The sequence below is a fragment of the Clarias gariepinus genome, chromosome 16 (assembly GCF_024256425.1).
Source record: "Clarias gariepinus isolate MV-2021 ecotype Netherlands chromosome 16, CGAR_prim_01v2, whole genome shotgun sequence".
Taxonomy (NCBI): domain Eukaryota; kingdom Metazoa; phylum Chordata; class Actinopteri; order Siluriformes; family Clariidae; genus Clarias; species Clarias gariepinus.
In genome coordinates this window covers 11,093,019-11,117,338 of record NC_071115.1, presented here as the reverse complement: position 1 = coordinate 11,117,338, position 24,320 = coordinate 11,093,019, and the positions used below count along the sequence as shown (strand labels likewise).

The 24,320-nt window shown below is 41.2% G+C and overlaps 1 protein-coding gene across 1 annotated transcript in view; it reads left to right on the top strand.

Moving 5' to 3' along the window:
* Positions 1-15,475, top strand: part of rnd2 (Rho family GTPase 2) — a 28,351-nt gene extending 12,876 nt beyond the window's left edge. The window contains exons 3-5 of the mRNA XM_053514684.1: positions 6,049-6,158; positions 10,154-10,288; positions 14,974-15,475. Of these exons, the coding sequence (XP_053370659.1) occupies positions 6,049-6,158; positions 10,154-10,288; positions 14,974-15,240 (512 nt within the window). The 3' untranslated portion in view covers positions 15,241-15,475. The remainder of the gene's footprint in view (positions 1-6,048; positions 6,159-10,153; positions 10,289-14,973) is intronic.
* The last annotated feature ends 8,845 nt before the right edge of the window (positions 15,476-24,320 follow it).

The following is a 24,320-nucleotide window of genomic DNA, read 5'->3' as shown; positions in this document are numbered from 1 at the left end:
TTAAACATGCATGCACCCAGCATGGACAGTTTTGGATCTCACAGCTGGGTAGGTGAGCCTTCGAACTGATTCAAAAACATAAGAGGTTGTTGCTTTCCTCCCAGACTATCTTTGTCTCTTTCTCCTCTAATAATCTCTTTGAGTCGCTCCCTCTTCTGCCGTCCTCAAGACCTTTTCCGCAGGGGCTTACTTGACGTAGATGTGCCAGCACAAAACCACTAACAGCTTTGATCAGCACTTAAGACTCTATCTCTCTCTCTAACACACACTCACTCTCCTCACTGAAGAAAGCTCAAAATATCTTTTTATGTTATTTCTGAGCATCATTCAAAAAGATCAGTGTAAACCCTGGACCCCACCACTTCATTGTCCAAAAAATAAAAACATTGATAACTCAGTGGCCACAGTGTAGAGTTATGACTGTTATTCAACCCAGTGATCCCAGTGCATCCAGTCTAATCATACTAATGTGTACCTCCAACCGCAGTTGCACTTCAATTCAATATTGATAAGCCTTTTCATTCCTCTCAATCAACATTAAGTCAAAGCTGAAACTGCATATCCCCCATATAAAAAAAATATAAAAAAGGGGTGGAGCTAAGGCACTTTGTTTAGACTGCAGTTAATGATGCATTTGATCAAAGCTTAGGGACATCTGAACTCCTATAATTTGTCAAATTAGTATATGATGATAATTTCTCAAAAACGACAAACTGTCTGGTCCTTGTACAAGATTTAAAGGAAACATTACTTTAAACTCATTTAAAACAGCAATGTGATTTTTTAGAGTTGAGATCATGGTGGCGTAGTGGTTATCGCTGTGGTGTCGCGACACCATGGTCGAAGGTTTAATTCTGTTGGTCTGTGTGTGTGGAGTTTGCATGTTCTCACCATGCTTGGGTTCCTCCCACAGTCCAAAGACTTACAGATTAGGCTAATTGACGTTCCGAATTTATGAATGCGTGATGTGTCCTGCGATAGATTACCGACCCGTCTAGGGTGTTGAGTCTCCTGGAAAAGGCTCCAGTCTCCTCATGACCCTGTACACAAGAGAAGCGGTATCGGAGATGAATGATTAAAACAGAACAGATTTTCTAGTAGTAATGTCATAGTCAGAGGTCAGAATGCATCAGTAATGCGTAGTGTAATTTCCAGGCTGGAAAAACACAAAGAGAAAAACGAGAGGTCTAATGCATAGCAATTCTAATGAACACGTTTTTATTTTTTGTTTTTTACTCCATGAAGGCATTTTTAAAAGTAAAAGTTTACTATCGATTTGAAAAGCATTTGGAATTATAATTGCATCAGTTACAACACGACTTTGTAAAACAAATAAGAGAAATCATTATGTTAATGCAATGTTAAGGTCATTATCACCTGAAGGTTTTATAAGTGACTGGTCCTGGTAGATTTTGAAACCAAAGGTGATTTAATATCCTGTCACATTGCTTTTTTATTATCATTTCAGTGGTTTTTCACACCTTTGCACACTGCATACTTGGACTTGATTTCATTTGCAGCTTGTATATTAGGGAAAATAAATTACACTAGATCTACCTAAGGTGGCACGGTGACGTAGTGTTTAGCACTGTGGCTGCACACCTCCAGGGTCGAAAGTTTGATTGCTTTTTTACCTGACTATCTTCGTCTTGTTCTACTCTAATAATCTCGGCCTGTGCATAGTGAAATCGGATCTGGATGTTCTCCACATGCTTGGTGGGTTTCTCCCAGGTACTCAGATTTCCCCGTATAGTCCAAAGACATACAGATTAGGTTAAATTAAACCTAATCTGCATTAACCGTAATAAACCGTAGTATGTGTGTGCTCTGTATTGGAATGATATCATGCATGATTTTCTCATGATAAGTGGCCAGACATATTTTATAGATCTGGGTCACTGTGACATCCATCGTTAAGTATAGTGCTGGAAGCAGTGGGGAAAGAGATATGCAATGAGGTAAAAAAGATATGCAATAAGGGGGAAAAAATAGACTTTTTAAAATGCTGGTTGAATTTTAGGATTGTGAGTTTCATCACAGCCTCAGGATAAATCTAATTACAGCATGGTGTAACACCTTAGTGTAGGCGAGACAGGAGCAAGAGGAGGTCAGGAGACTTTAGATGAAGGACTTTTTGTGTGTGTGTGTGTGTGTGTGTGTGCTATATTGTTAATTGTGGATAATTAAGTTGTAAAAACAGATGTGCTTAATTATGTTATCTGCGCTGTACAGTATATATGATCGTGCTTCTCTGTACTGTCTGGGAGAAAAATCAGGAAAAAGTGTGAGGAGAAAAAAAGCTTGGAAAAATTGCTGCCAAAAAAAACCAAGAACAACAAAAAAACTTTCCATTAAAATGCCATTACTCACCTCTTTCTTCCCACCTCTTGTTCTGGTGCTGCAGTGCTAATCACCATCGTCACCTTCTCTCCTTTACTTTATCCCTCACTCAATCCGTCTTCATCCGTCTGTCCCGAGGTGGAATTAAAATGACCCCTCGCTCGGGACACTTACTGCAGAGCTACCGTCCTTCATTCCATCCGCCTTGCTCTAATGCCTGCACCACACACACTCACATGCACGCACACACACGTACGTGCAACACACAAACATGCACACACAATGCCTTTATCCGCAATACTTATTTGTGAATCTGAACCTTGTTTCTTATGTTCAGCACAGGGACACGTGTTAACAGCAGGTGATGTCTGTTTACACGCTGTGGCCTCTGGTGTTGCAGCACCTGGCTTTCCAGACCTTTTTCCCTTTACCCTTGGAATTTTTCATCCTTTTTTTGTCGTAAGGACTTGGTGCTAATTTTGGCCCTGCTCTTGGACGGCATTATTGGATCACATGGTTTGAAATCAAGAACTAATGAAATGCCATGACAATAAAATAATAATAATATAAAAATAAAATAAAAATAAATATAAAAATGGATATTCAGCTTCATAACACAGATTATTGAATTCCAAAATCTGATTGGTCAGAAAGTGTTGAGTAATTTTCCAAAGCTTTGATAATAATGTCAGCTGTGGATCAAATCCCACCATAGGGTCTGGGGTCTGCATGTGGAGTTTGCATGTTCTTCCCATGTTTGGTTGGTTTCCTCCAGGTAATCTAGTTTCCCCCAACAGTCTGAAGACATGCAGATTAGGCTAACTGGCATTTCCAGATTGCCCGTGGTGTGCGAGTGCTTGCTATTTACAGCATGGTGTAACACCTGATTGCTTAAAATCTCTCTAATGACACTCGATTAAGCGACACACTAACGTAATCACTGCTATAAAGTAAAAATAAAACAAATTAACCTGCACCTCACCTTTGAAAAGAACTGCGACAGTGCAGTGTTTCTGTGTAGAGCAGAGAGAAAGAGTGTGTGTGTCTGTGTGTGATGTTGATCATACCAATGAGAGACGCGCACCAAGACCGAGCACGGGAGACGATTACCCACAATTCCGCAGCGCAAGAGAGGGAAAAAACGTTGGCTCAGTTGTGATCACGTGACGCTTGGCGTCAAAACAAGAAGCGCATGCGTGGTACATGATACTCAGTACTCGTAAACCAAGACTTCCTCAAGTCAAAATTTATTAAAAACCTTTGCTTGTCTTGCGGAACGCTCGCAAACCGCGTTACTCGCAATCCGAGGTTCCACTGTATTTAGCTACAGCAACATGTCATAAGGTGTTTTCTAAAAAAAAAAAAAATTTCTATAACTCAAAAAAATTAAACAAAGCCTCAACCCTACTAATCTTGTTCAGAAACATAGGACCTTCTCTTCAGCAAACTGAACTTGACGTCCAAACTCTATGGATGCTCAAAGAACTAAACAGAGAATGTGGATGCAACCTTATTTTTGTCTCTCATCTTTATAGCTCAAATGCACAGAGATATAAAATTACAAAACTCAAAGGGAAGTCAAATACATCAACAAACCACTGACATGGCACAATGCAGGGTGTCGCAAAAGGAATGTTGCATGAGGAAATTTTGCATTTATTTATAAAACATCTTACACATGATTGCGAGTTTCTTCATAAACACCACATAAATACCACAAGAGTTGTCTCTTCCACTCATGATGAACCTTGTTCTGCACTTGTCTTGCATGTAATTGCGGTTCCAGTGCAACCTTGTGTCAGTCACGGGAATGATTCTTCTTTTATCAAAGGCATTCCTAAAAAACTATTTGGAAAAATAATAATAATAATAATAATAATAATAATAATAATATTTATATATATAAAGACTAACCTTGAACCTTGGAAGACATTTTGCATGTATGGATTTATCTCCTTTTGCATATTATTGCTGTTCTTGCATTAAAATATTTAACTGTGGATGAAGCAAAATTGCTTTGCATGCTTTTAGTAGTTCCAAAATAGAATCTCCCACATCGCAATGCATAATTTTTTAGCTTGCCAGCTAGTGGAAAAATGGCACGCTTGTTAAAATGGTCTGCTGTTTCCCTGTGGGTCACAGCCTGGTCTTGGGCTTCCCCACCCAGAATCTTTCTTTTCTCAGACCAGATTTGGACATGACCGTTTTTGGCCAGGCATCCGATCTTTGCTGTAAACTACTTGTGGTTATGAATCCCAGTAAAATCGTATCCCACACTGCGGATAATTCCATCCCACTTGTGAGGTGTTATAATTATAATCTTTGTTCTTGTCATTGTTGTCATTGTTGCACTTAAAGTTTATTGTTCAGTTTATTTAGACACACACCCACACCCACAGCAGCCATTTGTACAGTTGGGTTATTCAAACTCTGTCGAGCTTTAACTTCAAACCGTATTTTAAAACCTATTTGTGAGTGGAACAATTGGTGCTGTTTTTTATGCTGTTGTTGTAACAGCAACACCGGCTGGTGAGGTCACCTATAAATATGGATGAAGGTCAAATACAAAATGCGCATTAAATATGATCACAGCAGCAAGTTTTATTATTATTAGGGGTGTTCAAAGTCAAACTCGGACTTTTGATTGTGCAGAATAAAAAAAGAACAAAGTTATGAGCGTATAATCTCCCTTCATTTCTTTATATAATCCCCTGCTACACTAATGCACTTATCCCAGTGCTTCACTAGTGCTTGGATACCATCAAGGTTAAACGTTTTCTCAGTAAGCCGGAACCATGATCAAACTGCCTGTTTTGTCTGAAATGCTGGCCTTCCTGGAACTCCTTTAATGGCCCAAACATGTGGAACTGGCTTAAAGCGAGGTCAGGGTTGAATGAAGGATTTGTCAATAAATCACAGCGGAGTTCCTGTAAAGTGCAAGTGGTGTTTGTAAAAGTTGCTTTTGAATGTTTTACTGGATTGGAGGAGTCACATCACCATACTATGCTTGAAAGCTTCTGTAAATGACAGTCATTTTTGCGCCTTCATCAAAAGTCGCGGTTTCACTAAAACTAAACCCCTCACATTATTATTATTATTATTTTATAAAATAATAATAATGCACTCTTGTTTACTTAACAATTGCATTTGTAAATGAAACTACAGTAGCAATGCCCCAGGGAAGATCTTACATTCTATAATTGTACATTGTATGATTGTATAATCTGTCAGATCATTGCTTACATATTTTTGTTGTTGTTGATTTTCCTTTATGTTTTGCATTGTCTTGTTTCAGGCTCCATTGACATTTTTTTAATTCATGTTGCAGTTGTGTTTATCATAATTTCACAGGTAATTGTTAAAGAAAAGAATCTTTTTTTTTTGGCTTTGCGCATGGTCCTTCTGTTTACGGCATAATATCAGCAATTACTTTGACTCCGAGCAGAAAGGAACTATTGAGCACCCCCCATGTCTCTTTGTTTTTTGTTATGCAGTGATTCATGGGGATTTACAAAGGAATAAAGTGTCTACTTCAATACAAAAGATATAAGAGTTTCCGGATCGTTTGCCTGGACGCTTTAAGAGAAACTTTTTCTTATAGTAAACTGCACTATAAGACAGGATAATAAATGCTGTATAACATTTTCATGTTAGCTTGTATTATAATTTAAGATTTGTGCGTGTGTGTGTGTGTGTCTGTGTGTGCAGGTTCTTCATACTATGATAACGTGCGGCCGCTGGCGTACCCAGACTCAGATGCGGTGCTCCTTTGTTTCGACATCAGCAAGCCTGAGACTCTGGACAGCGTTCCAAAGAAGGTCAGAAACATTCCTATGATTCGCCGTCTCATTCTCTCTCCTGTCCTTTCCATAAACAAAATACTACTAGATTGGACTACAATCAACTTTATTGTCATTGTGCAGACTGTACAATATGTACAAACCCAATGAAATGCAGTTAGCATCTAACCAGAAGTGCATAAGTGGCTTATTTATAATAAATAGCAATGTGGTAAATGAGGGTACATATGTACATATGTATACATAAATATACATCAATTATTGATGGTGCAAAGATGTATAGTGAATAAAGCAGTGCAATGACAGAAAGTGACAGCTATTTCAGTCTTTTTGTGCGGGTGCTGAGGCGACTATGATTAGGACTAGTCCATGATTGGGGTAAGAGGTAGGATTGTTGATGCCTCCTGCCCTTCGGAGGCAGTACTGCATGTAGTAAATGTAGTCAGCCGACACATTGTATTGGTGTTAAAAAGTGTCTTACCTATGTGAAATAGTGATTTTTTTTAGACAAGATCACATAACACCATTTATCATAATACTTAATGCTTCTAATCTCTCTATCCATGCTCTGTTTTTTTTTGTAAATATACATACACACTAATATTTTTATCAGATAAAAAGAAGCACATTTGCTAAATACAATTCCATGCCCTTTTATAGTATGTAGTGTCCGTAACTTTTTTGAATTAAATATTTTATTGATCTCAATTGTCGTTCAGATGAACGCTGGCGAATGTAGATTTCACATGAAAAGACATAAACCTGAAAAGGTTTTGCAAAATGAATTTCACATGGTTATGGACACTACAGATTTTTGTGGGGAAAGTTCTTAATTTAGAAGGTTTTTGAAAGTTTTTGCAGGTCATAGAAGCTCACACCAAATTTAGTATTAATACTTATAAAGAAATATGAATCATTTTAATGATAAATTATTATTGTTTAAAGCAAGACAGTATAACGCTGAAAAATTGCCATTTATGGGTTGCATATAAAATCAGCTTCGGCTGAAATTAGCAACTTGAAATTTTTAGAAAAGCTAGATTGGTCATGTCCATGTTACATAAACTTCAGAGGTAGCTTCACACACGCATTTTCCGTATTATATGTATAAGATTAAAAAAATTAATCAGCACCAAAACGTGTTTTAGCCCAGTACTAATGAGTAAAAAAAAAACACTGCACATGTACACACATCACACACATTTCTTGCTAATGATCATAAATTCAGATGTTAAATTTGGCATTAATTAACAGTAAGTATTTTTACAAAGTTCCCGAGTTAATGCGTATCAGTTGATGTTGGTTCAAATGCAAATTACATACACTTCCACTGGATCCATGTCTAAAAATAAATCAACATATAAACAAGCACAAATTAAATTCTAGCACACTCCTTAACTCTGGTCTTCATGCGGCAGTAATGAAATGTGCTTCAGCCTCGGATCAGTATTTCGTGTTGGGTATTGTGTTGAGGTTGATTACAGTGTATTAATTCTGAATATACCCACCCAACTAAACATCTCAGTGAATAGTAGTTCGGAACGGTCTGGTTTTATGATGATTATAATTTTGCAGCATGTTCAAACGGCTCTTAAAATTAACCCGGTATGAAAAGACAAATGCTCTTCTCTCGCGTTTTTTTTTTCCAGGGATGAAATTTATTTTACACCATTCCTGCACTTAATCTTCCACTGCAGAAAAAAACATTAAAAAAGTCTTTGGTTTGTGTGTGCCTCCCTATTTGTATAGAGGATTAACTGAAATTGCTATTTTTCTTTTCAAAAGGTCAATAATTATGTGGTGTGCACAGGGTGTGAGAATGTCCTGCAGGGTTTTAGATCGCGAGCTGTTTAAGCTGTGTGGTCTGCTGTAAGTAAAGCTTCGCCCTGTATTGTGCCTCAGCCCACATGTGTTTACATCACAGACATGACAGAGACCTGTTGATCTCTGATCAAAAAATAGTCTCAAGTGTTCGCAATGATCCCAAACATCCTTTTGAGTTTTTTGAAGTGTCAGTCTGAGAACTAGTCTGTCACCTCTGACCCCTACCCATGTAGGTGGGGCTGAAAGGCGTGGAATGTGGAGCCATGCTATATTCTGACTGCGCAGTGAGTGATGGTGCCGAGGGCTAAAAGATCACCGAGATGAGTTGATGGATGACTGAACACATTCAGCCAGAGGGAAACAGTGGCATAACTGGCATAGCTGAGCTGGCTGTCTGTAGAGCCGAGGACAGTGGCGTTGTTCAGATGCCTTTAGGATGGAGGGAAAGCTTCTAAACAAAAAGAAAAACAAGACACTGAACATAGAGTGTTGGGGACTGTGTGTCTTTATAGTAGGCTAGCTGCAATTACCTCACACCTATAGCATAATATACACTGCTTTGCTGTTTCAGAATGGTCAATTTATTGGCTTGGATCAAGCAAAGAAAACAGCTAAGACGATTTAATGGCTTATGGACTGTCCAGTCCTTCATGAAACCTGGAACAACAGTACAAACTGTTAACTTAATGGAAGAAATGTGGGAAAAGATCATGGATGGAAATCATTAAACACTTGGTAAACAGCTGTGTGGCCATAAGAAAGCCATTTGTTAGTGAGACTAATCAGAAAAAGGCTTGCAATTGCCAGTGAGCATAAAGGTTTAGACTTCAAAAGGTCATGTGGTCTGACTGGTTCAGACTGACCATATTACAGAGTGATGGGTGTGTCAGGGTAAAAATGAAAGCACATTAATCAACGGACCCATCATGCATAGTGTCCACTGTACAAGTGACAAACTGTACAGTGTTATGATCTGGAGTGGCTCCAGTTGGTCAAGTCTAGACTCGGCAACGTTATGTGGCAATAAAATAAAGCCAGCTGATGACCTGAATGTACTGAATAACCAGGATATCCCATCAATAGAGTTTGTTTTCCCTTATGGAACGAAGCAGTGTAAAATATATAGAACATAGTTCAAAAGTTGGTGTACCCTTGGGGAAGAATATATCATAGGCATTTTATCTTAGGCAGCATGTTAGTTAGTTAGTTGAGTTATATTAGTATAATTTCGTTAATAAGAATTTAATTTTTTATAATAATAAACTGGTTAGAGGAAACAGATTATGCAGTTTTATAATATATCAAACAAATTTTGTTTTACCAAACAAAACAAAAAAACTATAGTATACAGTATACTATATAGTATATAATAGTTTTTTTGTTTGGTATAAGTAATACATTTAACATTTGTTAGTTTGAGATATTCTAAAACTGCATAGTTTATTTCCTCTAACCAGTTTGTCATGCATTTCTTCATTCGATCATCGCACATTTATACTACAAGGAAATCTGAGTATTTTAATATTGTGATTAATTGTGATTTAAAAAATGGGATTAACAAGATTATATATTATGTACGTGTGTGTACACACTGTATTTGCAAATACCTTGAACAAACACCTTACAGAACACATTTTCCTATACTGAAACAAGAAAATAACCATGGCTCTTTCTTTAATGATCACTTTTAATTAAAATTTCTAAGCAAGGCTGTAAAAAAAAAAAAAAAAGGTCTTAGGATGAAACACACATAAAAGAAAGTCTCACACATGCTTTTTTTTTTATCCCACATTGGGGCAACAGTAAAATTACAATTACTTAACACTTTCCATTATACAGAAGGTTTTTTTTTTTTTTTTTTAGTTTCCTATTGTATTCCCAATACAGGAAACTGTAGCAATTTCTGTCTGTGTAATCACACATGCTACAGACAGAATTGAATTAGAGATTAGACTGAAAACCGGTGGAGTGTTTGTGTTACAGTACATGCTGTTCCAGCTTCAGCCAAATATTTGTGTTTCCTGTAAAATTAACATAAGAATGAACTTGCATGAATATTACATCACATTACATAAAGAAGCATATGCAGTATATTGTTTATTAATAATATCAAAAATGCGTGTATGCATTTGAACTGTATATTATTGAAATGTAGATGTTTAACCGCTCTTTTCCTCTGTGTGTCCCAGTGGCAGGCTGAGGCTCAGGAGTACTGTCCCAGCGCTAAGCTAGTGCTTGTGGGCTGTAAGCTCGACATGAGGACGGACGTCAGTACCTTGCGAGAACTGTCCAAACAGCGCCTCATCCCCGTCACACACGAGCAGGTGAGAAGGCACATGCACTCGAGGGAAATGAAGAGAAAGCAGTGTGGAGACTGTGCAATGAGAAGGAAGAAGGCAAACTATCGCTTTTAATATTACTGTTTACACAGATCCTGCAGCGGGTCTCACCAGAGAGATGGCTCAATCGCTCTCCCTCTTCCTCTCACACACGGAGAGACGCACACACACACTAGGCTAAATGAGACAGTCTGAGAGGAGCTGACAGACGGCAGTGTTAGATTCGATTTGGATGAGTCTATCCAGGCTGTTTAATATTAATGCCTGGGATTTAGCAAATTGAAGAAGGAAAGCAACAGCAGACTTTGATGAAAAAGTACAGCCTGGTATCAGAGGCTTTGGTCTCCTGTGTTAGAGAGAGAGAGAGAGAGAGAGACGGAGATAAGAAGTAGTGAAGGATAGACAGAAGGTTACACTTGTTGGTTATTCGCTTTAATTTCAAGCAGCAAATCCGTGACATTTGGATCAATTCACATTAGCAAGTGTACATAACCCCTACAAGAGTTCACCACAGTTTACTATGCCGCTATTTGGTTATATTTTTGCCTTTAAAAGTAATAAGGAAAAAAGAAATGCAGCTTGTTAGTGAGAACCATAGTTCAGTCTTTACCGCTGAATATTACAAAGCACTGGCACTGGAGACTCCTTCCAAAATGTTAGACATCTCAAACAAGACAGCACAAACTCCTCCGTCTCGAAGACGTCCCTGTGTGAGAACACTTGCTGATCTTTACAAAAAATAGACACCCAAGAGACTTCCCATAAACACAAACATCTCATAACAGGAAATTTAATCATATTGAATCCCCATGAATGAGGCGTTACTATAGCAACAGTTTATTGCAAAGAGCACATTAATATAAGTTGTTTACTTAAATTAGTGCTAGCGCAATTATCAGAGCTACCATAAAAAGAATCCACAGAACTTGTGGTTGTATAACTTTAAATAGTACCTTGACATCCAAAAGTATGTGGACGCCTCACCCTAGCACCTACTGTGTACAGTATGTGGACCTTTTTCAAACTTTAGGTGCAAATTTGGAGACAAACAAGTGTCTTTGTCTGCTGATTTCTCTTCTTTGGGATTATGGGACATGTTTCAGCATGACGGTGCCACTGTGCAAGAGGTACCATGAAAACATGGTTTGCTAAGGTTGGATCTCAACCCCACTGAACACCTTTGGGATGAACTGGAACATTGACTTCACACAGGCACCAATCCCGACAGCCTTGCTATTTAATTTAGCGGAAAGCCTTTAGAGGAGTAGAGTGGGTCAAACCAGCAAGAAGGGAAACCAGCTCGGTTAAATGGATTTGGAATAGGATGAGCACAATGGCCAAATATCCATATATTCTTAGCATTTATAGTGAAGTTTGGTACTTCACCATACATTGTTAACTTTCTTATAATACTTATTCCCTTTATCATGAGTGCTTCTGTATATATATATATATATATTTATATATATATATATATATTTATATATATATATATATATATATATATATATATATATATATTGTTTTTGCCTTTAAAATATTGATATTGCAGATCCTACAACAATTAGTTCTGACCGAGTAATCTGATTGGAAGTGCCCGATATCAGCACTTGAGGCCATTTCTCCAGTGCTGATATCGGGCATACTGTAACAGCACTTGGACGTGTAACTATATGTATGACTCTGCGTCACAGGTGTTCTAACAATTGTTAATTACACTAATTGGGTGAAAATGGGTCAGAACCGAGGCATGTCAGCGGAACATCAGCACAACTGTGATGTCTTTAAAATTTGATGGTTTGGCCTTCGAAACGGGGGCACCTTCGTGCCTACGACCGCTTCACGGCCATGCTAATATTCCGTACAACAGCACTTCCTCTTGTGTGATATTTCTTAAAAAGGAAAAAGGAATTATATTATTTAATTCATGTATCTTCTATAGTCCTTATCCTGTAAAGGGTTGGCGGGGCCTGAAGCCTATACCAGGAGACTTTGGGCATGAGGCGGGGTACACCCTGAACAGGGTGCCAATCCATCACAGGGCAGGGCACACACACAATGGGCAATTTGGCATTGGCAGTTAACCTAATCTGCATGTCTTTGGACTGTGGGAGGAAACTAGAAACCCACTAAACAAGGGAAGAACATCCACAGCCAGGAATCGAACCCAGATCCTGGAGGTGTGAATCCTGAATCCTTTAATGTTTGTCAGTTCTAGTAGTAGAACTATAACCAACACACAATAGTAATCACCAATAAAACAATTCATTTTCATTAGGAAAGCCGCAACCTCTCTATGTACATCAGAGACCGGATATGCTTATGCATCCATTCGTGTGCATACACAGTGACGACGCGTCCTTGCTAAGACAAATACAGTACATTCAGAGACACACACACACGGGTTCAAAAAGCTATAGTGGAGTTATGTTTTCTGTCTGCGTCTTTAATGCTTAGATACACCCTGATGCACGATCAGCATTTACAGGATCTTGACATTAATACCATTAATGTATTTATTATTCATTAAAAATAACAGTATTGACAGCAGACATATAAAGATATGATTTATTAAGTACATTTTCCTGACCAAGCTAACATGGTTGATTTCTCCAGATTATGTTAACAATATGATTTAGGTGAAATGCCCTTATGAACAAAGCTGATCAGCAGCCATATCACACAATGACACAAACTCCCGAAAGATGCACAAGCTCTAATATCCAATATGATATACAAATGAGAATAAGTGATCCTACTCCTTAATATGTTATTAATTTCCAATTGGATTATATTTTGCATCTCTAAGGAATATGAAATTACAGAGCTAAGCTCATAATTACAGGATAGGAGAGTGATCAAGTGAGAGAGTGAGTGAGGTCCAGCAGTAGGTAGCTGGTGTGAAATGAAAGGAGGGGGAAAAAAGGCAGGCAGCGTTTATTTTTATCTAGGCAGCATTTTTGTTATAACTGTCATTTATACTAGGAGCTTGAGAGTGCAGTTCAGAGATTGCTCTCACTTAAATGGAGAGGATGTACTGTAGCAGAGAGGATGAGGGGAGAAGGAGAACTGGAAAAGGGGATTCTTTTGGAGAAGATAAGAAAGCTATGACCTATCATTTTCCATTCAACAACAATAATAACAACAACAACAACTGCAACCGCATTATTATTATTATTATTGCACTTATATTCTGATCAGGATATAACTTTCCTTACCAGGATTGTAATGAATTTAATAACGGAACTTTTGCTATAAACCAAGATATATTTAGTCTTCATTGGTGCTGTAAGGCTTATGTCACTCAAATAATTTTCTTCTATAAATATCTGCATTACAACTCATCCTGTTTTTCCAGTAATACCACATTAAACAGAATATTACTGTAATTTCTGAACATCGATAACTTCACCATTTTAGACAACCACAATCACCTCTTCACCCTCGGGATATTTTTTTGCCACCCTGGCCCCATGTTCGTGTGTGTTCAGATCACACCAGAATTATGGAAATTATAAGAAATAAAGGCTCCCAGATCTTACTCCGAGTGGTTCATATGCTTTGAGTTGGAAATAAGTCGTTTCTATGGCAACATCAACAGTTGCTAAACTTCACGGTGCTATTTATTATCTAATCAGTGATGGATAATTACGGGGAATGTTTTATAGCCAGGGATGCAGTTAAATCCTGACAATGCAGGACCATACCATATAAAACTGGAAGCTGTTAATTTGTGTCGTTGTTTGTTTATAAGTTTACATCACATGTAAATCTGAGCTTTAAACCCCGGGGGGTCAACCAGTATTAAGGTGAAATGAAATTTAATGTAAATTCTCAATTTCTTTTTTCAAATAATCACAATGAAAATAAGAATATATTGTTATTTTATGCAATGAAATTGCAATACAACAATCAATACTTACTATGAACTAATCAGTGGTATCACTTGCTTTGTGCACAGAAAGAAGTATCATACATGACATATGCTGTTTTAATACTTTAGGCCACCACTGTATATACTTCAAACACTTAAATATAAACTTAAATGCATTTCACACGTATTTAACTCTTGTCTTCTTTCTGTTCATTTGTGATTCTAAAGTCTGTTGAATCTCTAAAGAAAAAATTGCAGGGTACCTCTACAACAAGCATTAAACATGAATATCTTATAAATAATAAATTAGTTTATTTAAAAAAAGCTTTCCAGGACATTTTATCACCAAATATATATATATTGCCCTAAGACGACTAAATTCACATAAAAAATTGTGTCTTTAGCGGTTAGCACTATGGCTTCACACAACCAATGTCAAGTGTTTAAGTCCTGTCTCGGGTCTATGTGCTTGGTCCCACAGTCCAAAACTATGCTAGTGGCTAATTGTCTTTTCCAAATTGCCTGTATTGTGTGTGAGTGTGCCCTGTGATGAACTGCTTCTCATCCAGGGTGTACCCACCTAGTGCTCGAGTGCCCTGGGATAGGCTTCAGGCCCCAAGCAACCATGTACAGGATAAGTGGTATACAGAATGAGTGAGTGAGTTCTGTTTGTTTTCCCAAAGCAGATAGAAATTTCACACAGATCAAAAAGCAATGTAAGACAGATGTGATTCCGGATAAAGTAGGACATACAACGAGCCTTCATTAATCACATTTCTTTGCCTTTCTTTCTCAGGGCACTATCAGGGCACGGGAGCTTGGCGCCGTGGCGTACGTCGAGTGTTCGTCACGCATGTGCGTAAACAGCGTGCGAGACGTCTTTCACATCACCACTCTCGCCTCCGTCAGACGTCCCGCCCCCGGCCTCAAACGAAGCTCCTCCCGCCGTACCCTCAAGCGCATATCCCATCAGCCCCTCCTGCCGATCACCTCCCGCAGCACCCCCCTTGAACCCTCCCCTACACTCAGAAAGGACAGAGCCAAGAGCTGCAACGTCATGTAGACACAAAAAGCAACAAACACAGAAACATATAAACACAGCTGGCTCTGAGCTTGTCTTTCTAAACCGGATCTCTCGCAGCTGTGGCCTGTTATGAAATTACAATTCTATCCTTCTACGCTGTACAAATGTGCTAATGAGTGACACAGAGGACTATTTATTGACCATGAAGATATTGTTATTGTCGTTGTTGTTATTTTTTTTTCTTTTGTCATTGAAAATAAACAAGAATACAGAGATTTTATGGGATTATGTGTGTGTGAGCAGGTTTTCATTTCCATCCTTGATTTAAACGACTTGTATTTTATGTCGGTAGTACCCAACACTCCGATGTGACAATGTCATACGCAGAGTTTATTCACACAGGTTCACCACAGTCTTCAGTATCTTCGTTATTCACCTCAGTACCTCTAATGGGAATTGGCCGTCACAGGCGAAGGCGCTTCAGTCGTGCGGAATCATGCACTCCAGAAAACGACACTGGGTCAGAATGCCAAAAAGGTCATTTTATTTCTGCACTTGAAGCTGCATGATGAAGTACCTGGAAAAACCTGGCTGACAAAGTGAGATAGACGTGTAATCACAGAACTACTGATGCCTGGAGCAGCCCTGGAGCCTAATCACGCCACGAGATTAACTCACTGACTCGTTTGAGACTCTAAAACGGACAACACAAGTGAAGCCTTTCAAGTTTAAAGTCCACGCAAGCTTTACAAGTGATATCACCACCATGAATGTCTGTTCATCCTGTCCTAAACCACTCCATGGTTTTGCTTAAGGAATGTCAAGAGCTCACACTGGTTTTATATTCCTGTACACAATAAACTCTCCAGGGAGAAAAAAAAAAGTCAAAAGAACGTGATGCCATTTCATTCCGTGCTCATGCACGCAAATCGCTGAGGCTGGTTATCGGCAACTGGGCAGCCGTTTCCACAGTAACTGTCTCCCTCCTGTGTTGTGATGTCACAGCGGAACTGGGCTGTTGCCGTGGTTTCCGGCTCCTCCACACAACATCTTGTTTAAGCTAATAAGCAGCAATGCTGTAATTTACACACACACGCCGTACACTGCAGATCAAAAGTATGACCGCTAACAGCACTTCGCAATTATTTTACGCTTAATCCATTAAACCCTATATTACGCTCTTGCAGGGTACATCACCATGAAATCAATCTGACCAAATACCTCCTGTCAATCAAAAGTCACACTGATTCATCCTCACCAGAGCTCAGGAAATACATTGAGTTTGTTAACATACTACGAGGGTGAGTCAAAAATGATCCGCACTCCAGTTACAGTAAAATTTTTGTTGGTCTTATCAGCTCTTTCATTCAAGGCTACTGTCTCCACATCCTTAATCGCCGACCAAGAAAAAGATCAAAGGTTATCAGCTAGGATTCTAGGATGGGAATATTAACAGGAAAAAGGCTCAACAAATATCGGTGTTCATTACAGTGAGACACTTAATTTATTGAAGAGCTGAGGCCTAAACTTCAGATTAAACGCAGAGGATTACTATCCAAGGGCATTGTGATCTTGCATGACGATGCACATCGGCACATTTCTGCCCACGCTGTCGACACTTTGCGAAAACAACTTTTTGAGGTGTTAAAGCATCCTCCCTGCAGTCCTGATCTCGCGCCATCAGACTTTGACCTGCTTGGTCCCTGGAAAGCAGCCCTACGAGGACGAAGATTCAATTGTGATGAAGTGAAGACAGCTGTGCATTTGTGGCTCGCAGCTCAGCCTAAAACATTCGATCATGTTGACAGATAGACAAATGGTACTGAAAAGCAAGGAGATCATGGTAAAAAATGTAAGATGTATTTGTCTTTTTTCAAAGGTTCATGAAAATAAATTCTACAGCCAGAGTGCGGATAATTTTTGACTCACTCTCATACATACTGTTCTAACATATATATATATATATATATATATATATTTTTTTTTTTTTTATCTAAATAAATATGTTGCTCTTTTGGATGTATCTCGCATTATCATTCCACTGAAAGACGGATCACCGACATTTTATTTTAACCAAAACGCTTAATATAAAAACATTAATCCTAATTGAAAATGAGCTTTAATCATCCATATCAGTCTCCATGTCATCACCTAAGGTAAAAGTCCCCTGCCAAATTTAAACACAAACCTCATTATCATCTCTCCACTTGAGTGATCTCACTTACATTGAAAGGGAAATCATGTATTATTACGTACATCTGTTGGCAAATTTCCCTTGTTATTAATGTTTTTTAAGGCATTTAACCATTTTAAAGTTAATAATGTGAAGATGCAAGTGAAGAGTTTGACAGCAGGTACACTGATTACCAACTAAATTATAAGGACGGTACTGAAAGTAACACAAAGTGGCACTGACCATCAACTGTGACGAAGGGGACTCGAGAGTTGGGTTCAATTCAATTCAATTCAATTTTATTTGTATAGCGCTTTTAGCAATTTTCATTGCCGCAAAGCAGCTTTACATAGTCAAAAGAATTATTTAAGTTTGTATGAAATGTGAATTTGTATGAATCAAAATGGTCAGTTTGTCCCTGGTGAGCAAGCCGAGGGCGAGTGTGGCAAGGAAAAACTCCCTGAGATGGTAATAGGAAGAAACCTTGAGAGGAACCAGACTCAACAGGGAACCCATCCTCATTTGGGTGAAACAGAAAGCAGTAAATGATCTGCATTTATACAGTGTGTAGGGTTTGAGGCAGTTCAGCTATAATAGCTGATGTTAATTGATGTTAATATGGAGTCCAGGTAGTTATTGAAGACCCAGGTAGAAGTTCAACGATGGCGCAAATGCATGGCTTGTAATGGAGACAATGTTGAGTAGTACTATTATATAATGCATGAGTTATTCCACCAACATGTGCAATCTGACCCACCTGTGTCAGTAGTATTACTAAATAATTTTGCTAAGTCACATTTAAGATGTGACATGTCACAAAGTGAGATTATTCCTTAATTTGGACAAATCTTGGGAGTTCAAAAACTCATCTTTTTGTCTTTAACTCATACTGGACACAGTAGAAATGTAATGTACTGTAATGTAAGTCGGTAAGTTCTGCATATTTACTTCGTCCAAGGTCAAAGGATCGTCCCCAATCTGAAAATGCTTGTTATGTGAACAAATTGAGAAGATGAGATTAGGAGGGAGGGTCGTTAGAGAGCAGTGGGGGGCCTTCCTGGACTGTGCAGTTCTCATACTGTAGGTAAAGATGGCAAACTAAAAACAGAAATCTACAAGAAAGTCACACACAGACCAATACTTGTGGTTTGACTCCGACCACCCACTGCAACACAAATAAACCCTATATAACCATTTGCATTATATTTGATACATCAGGTTCTGAGACCTCTATCTTATCAACATGATTAATACTTTTCTTTAAAACCCATTGTATATGACCTGACACATGCTAGTGGATCATCATTCCACTGCCAGCATTGAAAGTTGGCAAAAAATCTCCATAAGTAACGATAGGAATAACATTTATATCATTAAATTTTTTTTAAATAAACTTTTGCTGTACCAAAACAAAGCATAAATACTTAATAATTTATTATTTATATTACAGTTATATTAAATCAAATAAAAAGTCTGTGTATTAAATTTGATACTGTGGTGCTTTATTCTTGAAAGTCCATGGCACATTTTTTGTGATGTAATCTGCAGTATATTATGCATACCACAATACAAGCATAAACTATTTTGGTTATTGTATTTAATCTAATTATTAACTGAAATGCCATCTTAAAATAGATTTTTAATATTTTTACAATAACAGTTCCCCTGAAATTGTAATTGTTATGCTATATTGAACAATTTATGTGTGTATTTTGAGATAATGAGAGTGTATTTTCACATAATGGTTCCCAGATCAGCCATTGTTAAAGCATATTTGATACTGTGGCAAAAACACAAACTGCCTGAAATGTTCTATATGTTCAAAATGTTATGGGCAAAGTTTGTTTTTGCATCTAAAATGAACATTGTTGTGATGAAAAAAAGTTGCCAAAAACGCCAAATGTATCAAAAGGGATACAAAAAATCTCATACAAGATGATATTTTGGATTTTGTTAAAGGGGCTAATACACATCAGTTCCAAAAAAAAATAAATTTTTGGATATTTTTTAAGACCTGAGGATATCCTAAATAGGTCTTCAACGAAATAGCTTCTAGTCCTGAAAGAAGGATGACTGTGAGAGTTGAGACCCAGGCGAAAAGGAAAAATCTTATCATCTGTACTGTATGTGGCTGGAGTGTCGGAAAACCTAAAAAGGATTTTTTGTTAAGCATAACATACTAGTTCAAACCCACCAACACACTAAGATGAGATTTGTCCTTCCCAAAGACCACACACCAAAACAAAAGAGGAGTAATGTAATATATGTGGTCCAATGCAGTGAAGAGTTTTCAGAGGCCTACATTGTGGAGACAAAACAACCTCTTCATAAAAGGATGCATCAACAAGCCTGGATCAACAGTATACCTTCATCTGAAGAACAACGTGAAGAACACGTTGGAGAATCAAAATGTAAAAATTTTGAACAGATATTATTAGATGGTTCAAGAGAGATGGCGAAAAAAGCCATTTATGTGCAGATAAAACATCCTTCTCTCAACAGAGGTGGACATTTTTGACACAACCTGTCTAATATTTTCCTGCTGCCCAAGGAAGATTCAGATTCACAGGTGCACCAAGAAAGCCACACTTAAGGACTCCACTTACTCTCTCTGGTCCTTACACCTTAATGACTCTCCCTAATCTCTCTCCATTGTCTTCCTAACAGCTCTCTAACAACCCTCCCTTCTATTCTCACCTTCTCCATTGTTCACACAATAAGCCTTTTCAGATAGGAGATGATCCTTTGATCTTGGAGGACTCAAATATGAGGAACTTACCAACGTACCTTAGACTGAAGAAGCTACTTGGATGAGTAGCTAAACGCATCTACCCGAACAAGACTGTCCAGTTGACATAACTCAGAGAACCGCACCTGGATGACTGAGAATCTTCACAGACAAGCATTTGGAATGTCATGTGAGTAATATCCCTGCTGCACCCTTAAAATATGCTGTAGTAAGGCAAGACATTACAGATATTTTTACAAATAGTGTTTGTATAGGATTTAAAAAAAAATCTAATTAAATCTGTGTAAATTTGCATACTTCAACATAAAATCAACATGTTCCATTTGGATGATGATGATGGAACTAAAATTTGTTGTTGAAATCATTTTCATTATTATTTAATGAAGGGAAAAAGCATCCAACTGTCAAGAACTAACCTGGAGTGACCAGAAGACGTAGCTTTAGCGGTTAGCCCTTTGTTGCGTGAATGGTAAACCCAAACGCGGACGAACACGAGTGAGCAGGATAATCACGCTATTTGATCTAAGGACTCTCACGAATGGGGAGCAAGGGAAAGACACAATCTAACCCGCGTCCTATAAATACACACTCGATCAGGATTTTAAACCAAGAAGGTGAGTACTCACGGTTTGAAGAAATCCGACGTAGCATCGGCGACTCAATGACTGAGCGAGGTGCTATGGTTTGTTTACCTCTTTTATACTTCCTGGTTCGCGACCGCTTAACTTCCGGGTCCTAGTGCTGGTCGCGTTCCGAGTGTGCATGACAGTACCCCCCTGTCCAGGACCGGCTCCGGACGGTCCTGCGGTGGAGGATACCCTGTGACGGTAGTCCCGGATGAGCTCGGGGTCGAGGATGAAGCGTGCTGGAACCCAAGACCGCTCCTCGGGGCCGTAGCCTTCCCAATCGACCAAGTATTGGGTGCCTCTGCCCCGAGGCCGCGAATCAAGGATCCGTCGCACGGTGTAGGCGGGACCGCCGTCAATGATTCGGGGAGGAGGAGCAGGGCGGGTGGGTGGAACCATGGGTGAAGTGGTGAAGGGTTTCAGTTGTGAAATATGGAATACTGGATGGATCCGGAGCGCCGCAGGCAGCTGGAGCCGGTAGGTGACAGGGTTGATCTGTAGATTGATGCGGTATGGGCCGATGAACCTTGGTGAAAGTTTCCGGGATTCTGTGTGGAGATGGAGGTTCTTGGTTGAGAGCCAGACCTTGTCACCTACTTTGAACAACTGTCCCGGAGGGTGCCGACGGCGATGTTGGGTGATGTAGCTGGCGTTGGTCTGTTGGATGGCACGGTTGGCTTGCCTCCATAGCCGTCGACACCTACGGACCAACTGTTGGGCCGAGGGTACGTCAACCTCCGGTTCCTGATGGGTGAACATCGGAGGTTGGAAACCATAGCATACCTCAAATGGGCTCAAGTTGGTGGCAGAGGAGACGTGAAGGTTGTGAGACAGCTCAGCCCATGTGAGGTAGCGGGCCCAGGAGCGCTGGTGGTCGGACACGAAGCATCTCAGGTAGCGCTCCAGTTGTTGGTTGGTCCGTTCCGTCTGACCATTAGTCTGGGGGTGGTATCCGGAGGACAGACTAGTGGTGGAGTTGATCGGACGGCAGAAGGCCTTCCAGAACCGGGCGGTGAACTGGGGCCCTCTGTCCGAGACGATGTCTTTGGGGAACCCATGCAGACGGACTACGTGTTCCAATATCAGCTCTGCGGTGACCTTAGCTGATGGGAGTCCGGTGAGGGCCACCAGGTGAGCTGCCTTGGAGAACCGGTCGACGATCGTGAGGATGGTGTTTTTCCCTTCGGAAACCGGCAGGCCTGTGATGAAATCCAAAGCGATGTGCGTCCAGGGTCGTCGAGGAACGGGAAGAGGTTGGAGCTCTCCGGGGGTTGGTCGGTTGGTATCCTTAGCCCTGGCGCACACCGGGCACGCCCGAACGAACTCCTCGATGTCCTTCTTCATGGAGGGCCACCAGAACGCCCGTTTCACGAACTGTAAGGTTCTTCGATTTCCCGGGTGTCCGGCCACGGGCGATGAGTGACCCCACTGGAGGACCTCAGCTCTTAGTGGTTGGGGCACGAAGAGTCGTCCAGGCGGTGCCCCTGCCGGCCCGGCCTCCGCAGCTTGAGCCTGGCGAACCCTTGTCTCGAGATCCCACTGGAGAGGTGCCACGATGCGTGAAGTGGGTAGGACAGGCACGGGGTCCGCCCGGGGGGGCGTCTTCCTCCTGTTGTCGCGATAGGGCGTCCGCCTTGGTGTTCTTCGATCCCGGGCGGTATGATAGATGGAAGTCGAACTGTTCGAAGAATAGTGCCCACCATGCCTGTCGGGGATTGAGTTGCTTGAGGTTTCGGATGGTTCCGTGGCGAAGAGCGTTGGTGATGTACTCTTCCATCGCCTGCGTCTCGGTCGCTGACAGGGAGTAGAGGTGGCCGCGGGGGGGAACTGAACCCGGCTGGAGCTCTATGGCCAGATCGTAGGGACGATGAGGTGGAAGGTGGGTGGCTCTCCTTTTACAAAAGACTCCAGCCAGGTCACGATAGGCAGGTGGAATGGCGTTGATGTCGACATCGGGGGCCTCGGACTCCGTGGAACACGTCCCAGCCGGGGCCTGTAGGCAAAGTTCAGTGCAGGTCGGTCCCCACTGGAGGATTCGGTTCTGGTTCCAGGAGATGAGGGGGTCATGCTGCAGCAGCCACGGGTATCCGAGGATGATGGGAGGAGATGAGATGGAGGTGAGGTGAAATTGAAGCTGTTCCTGATGTTGGTCGATTATGAATGTGATTGGTTGGGTCTGGTGGGTGATGGGACTGGATGAGAGGGGCCGACCGTCGACTGAAGTGATGTGAACCGGCTGGGATAACGCCTCGATCTTCATCCCCAATTCTTTGGCGTAAGTTGAGTCAATGAAGTTACCAGCGGCACCGGAGTCGATGAACGCGGTACTTCGGACTCGTTTGTGGCCAAATTGGAGAGTTACCTGGACCGTGAGACGTGAGATGGTGGCGTTGATCGTGGTGGAGAGGTGGAGAGGGCTGAGCGTTTCCCGGACGAATTAGACAGATCGCCCGGTGATGTGCCGCTGACCCACAATAGGCGCACAACCCCTCTCTGTACCGTCGTTCGCGTTCCGCCACGGTCAGGGAGGCGCGTCCTAGTTGCATGGGTTCCCCGGCTCCGGTGTCAACCACGGCAGGAGGTGGAGATCCGACAGATCCGGTAGTGGGGGTGGTGAGAGCAGTAGGTGGTCGTGGCGTGGTGTAGGAGAAGGTGGGTGCAGGCGGCAGGGTCCTAGGGGCTGGCTTCGGGCGAGAGAGGATGCGTTGGTCGATGCGGAGGGAGAGCTGGATCATCCCCTCCAGGGTAGCAGGAAGCTCCCGCCCGGCGAGCTCGTCTTTGATACGTGGAGCCAGTCCCTCGTAGAAGGATGTCCGGAGCGCGGCGTCTCCCCAGTCGGTCTGCACGGCGAGGGTCCGAAACTCAGCAGCGTACCGGCTCACGGACGATCCTCCCTGCCGCAGATGGTAGAGCTTGGTGTCGGTCTCCACCTCGCCCGCTGGGTGTTCAAATGTGAGTCTGAGTTGGCGGGTGAACTCATTATATGAGTGCGCGGTGTCTGAATCCGCCCGGAGAACTGCCGTGGCCCACTCAGCTGCCTGCCCGGATAGCAACGAGACCAGAAGCACGATGCGTAGCCGATCGGTGGAGTACCTGGCGGCATTAAACTCAAACACCAGATCAAGCGATGTTAAAAACACATTACACTTTCCGTCCGTGCCATCCCATTTATCAGGAAGTGCCAGAAATACATCCGAAGGAGGGGGGGGCGGCGCCGCGGCCGCCGCGACGGGAGAACGGCTAGCCGCGCTATCCACAGCCGCCCGGAGATCCGCGTTCTCCTGCCGGAGCTCCGCGACCTCGCGGCGCAAGGCCGCGACGTCTTGGAGGTCCCGGCGCAGATTAGCGATCTCCCCAGTTAGCGTGTTGATAAGCTTGGCGTGCTGATCTACCACGTCGCAGAGGTGCGCGTAGTCCGCTGGGTTCACCGCAGAAGGCTCAGTCATTCTGTCAAGAACTAACCTGGAGTGACCAGAAGACGTAGCTTTAGCGGTTAGCCCTTTGTTGCGTGAATGGTAAACCCAAACGCGGACGAACACGAGTGAGCAGGATAATCACGCTATTTGATCTA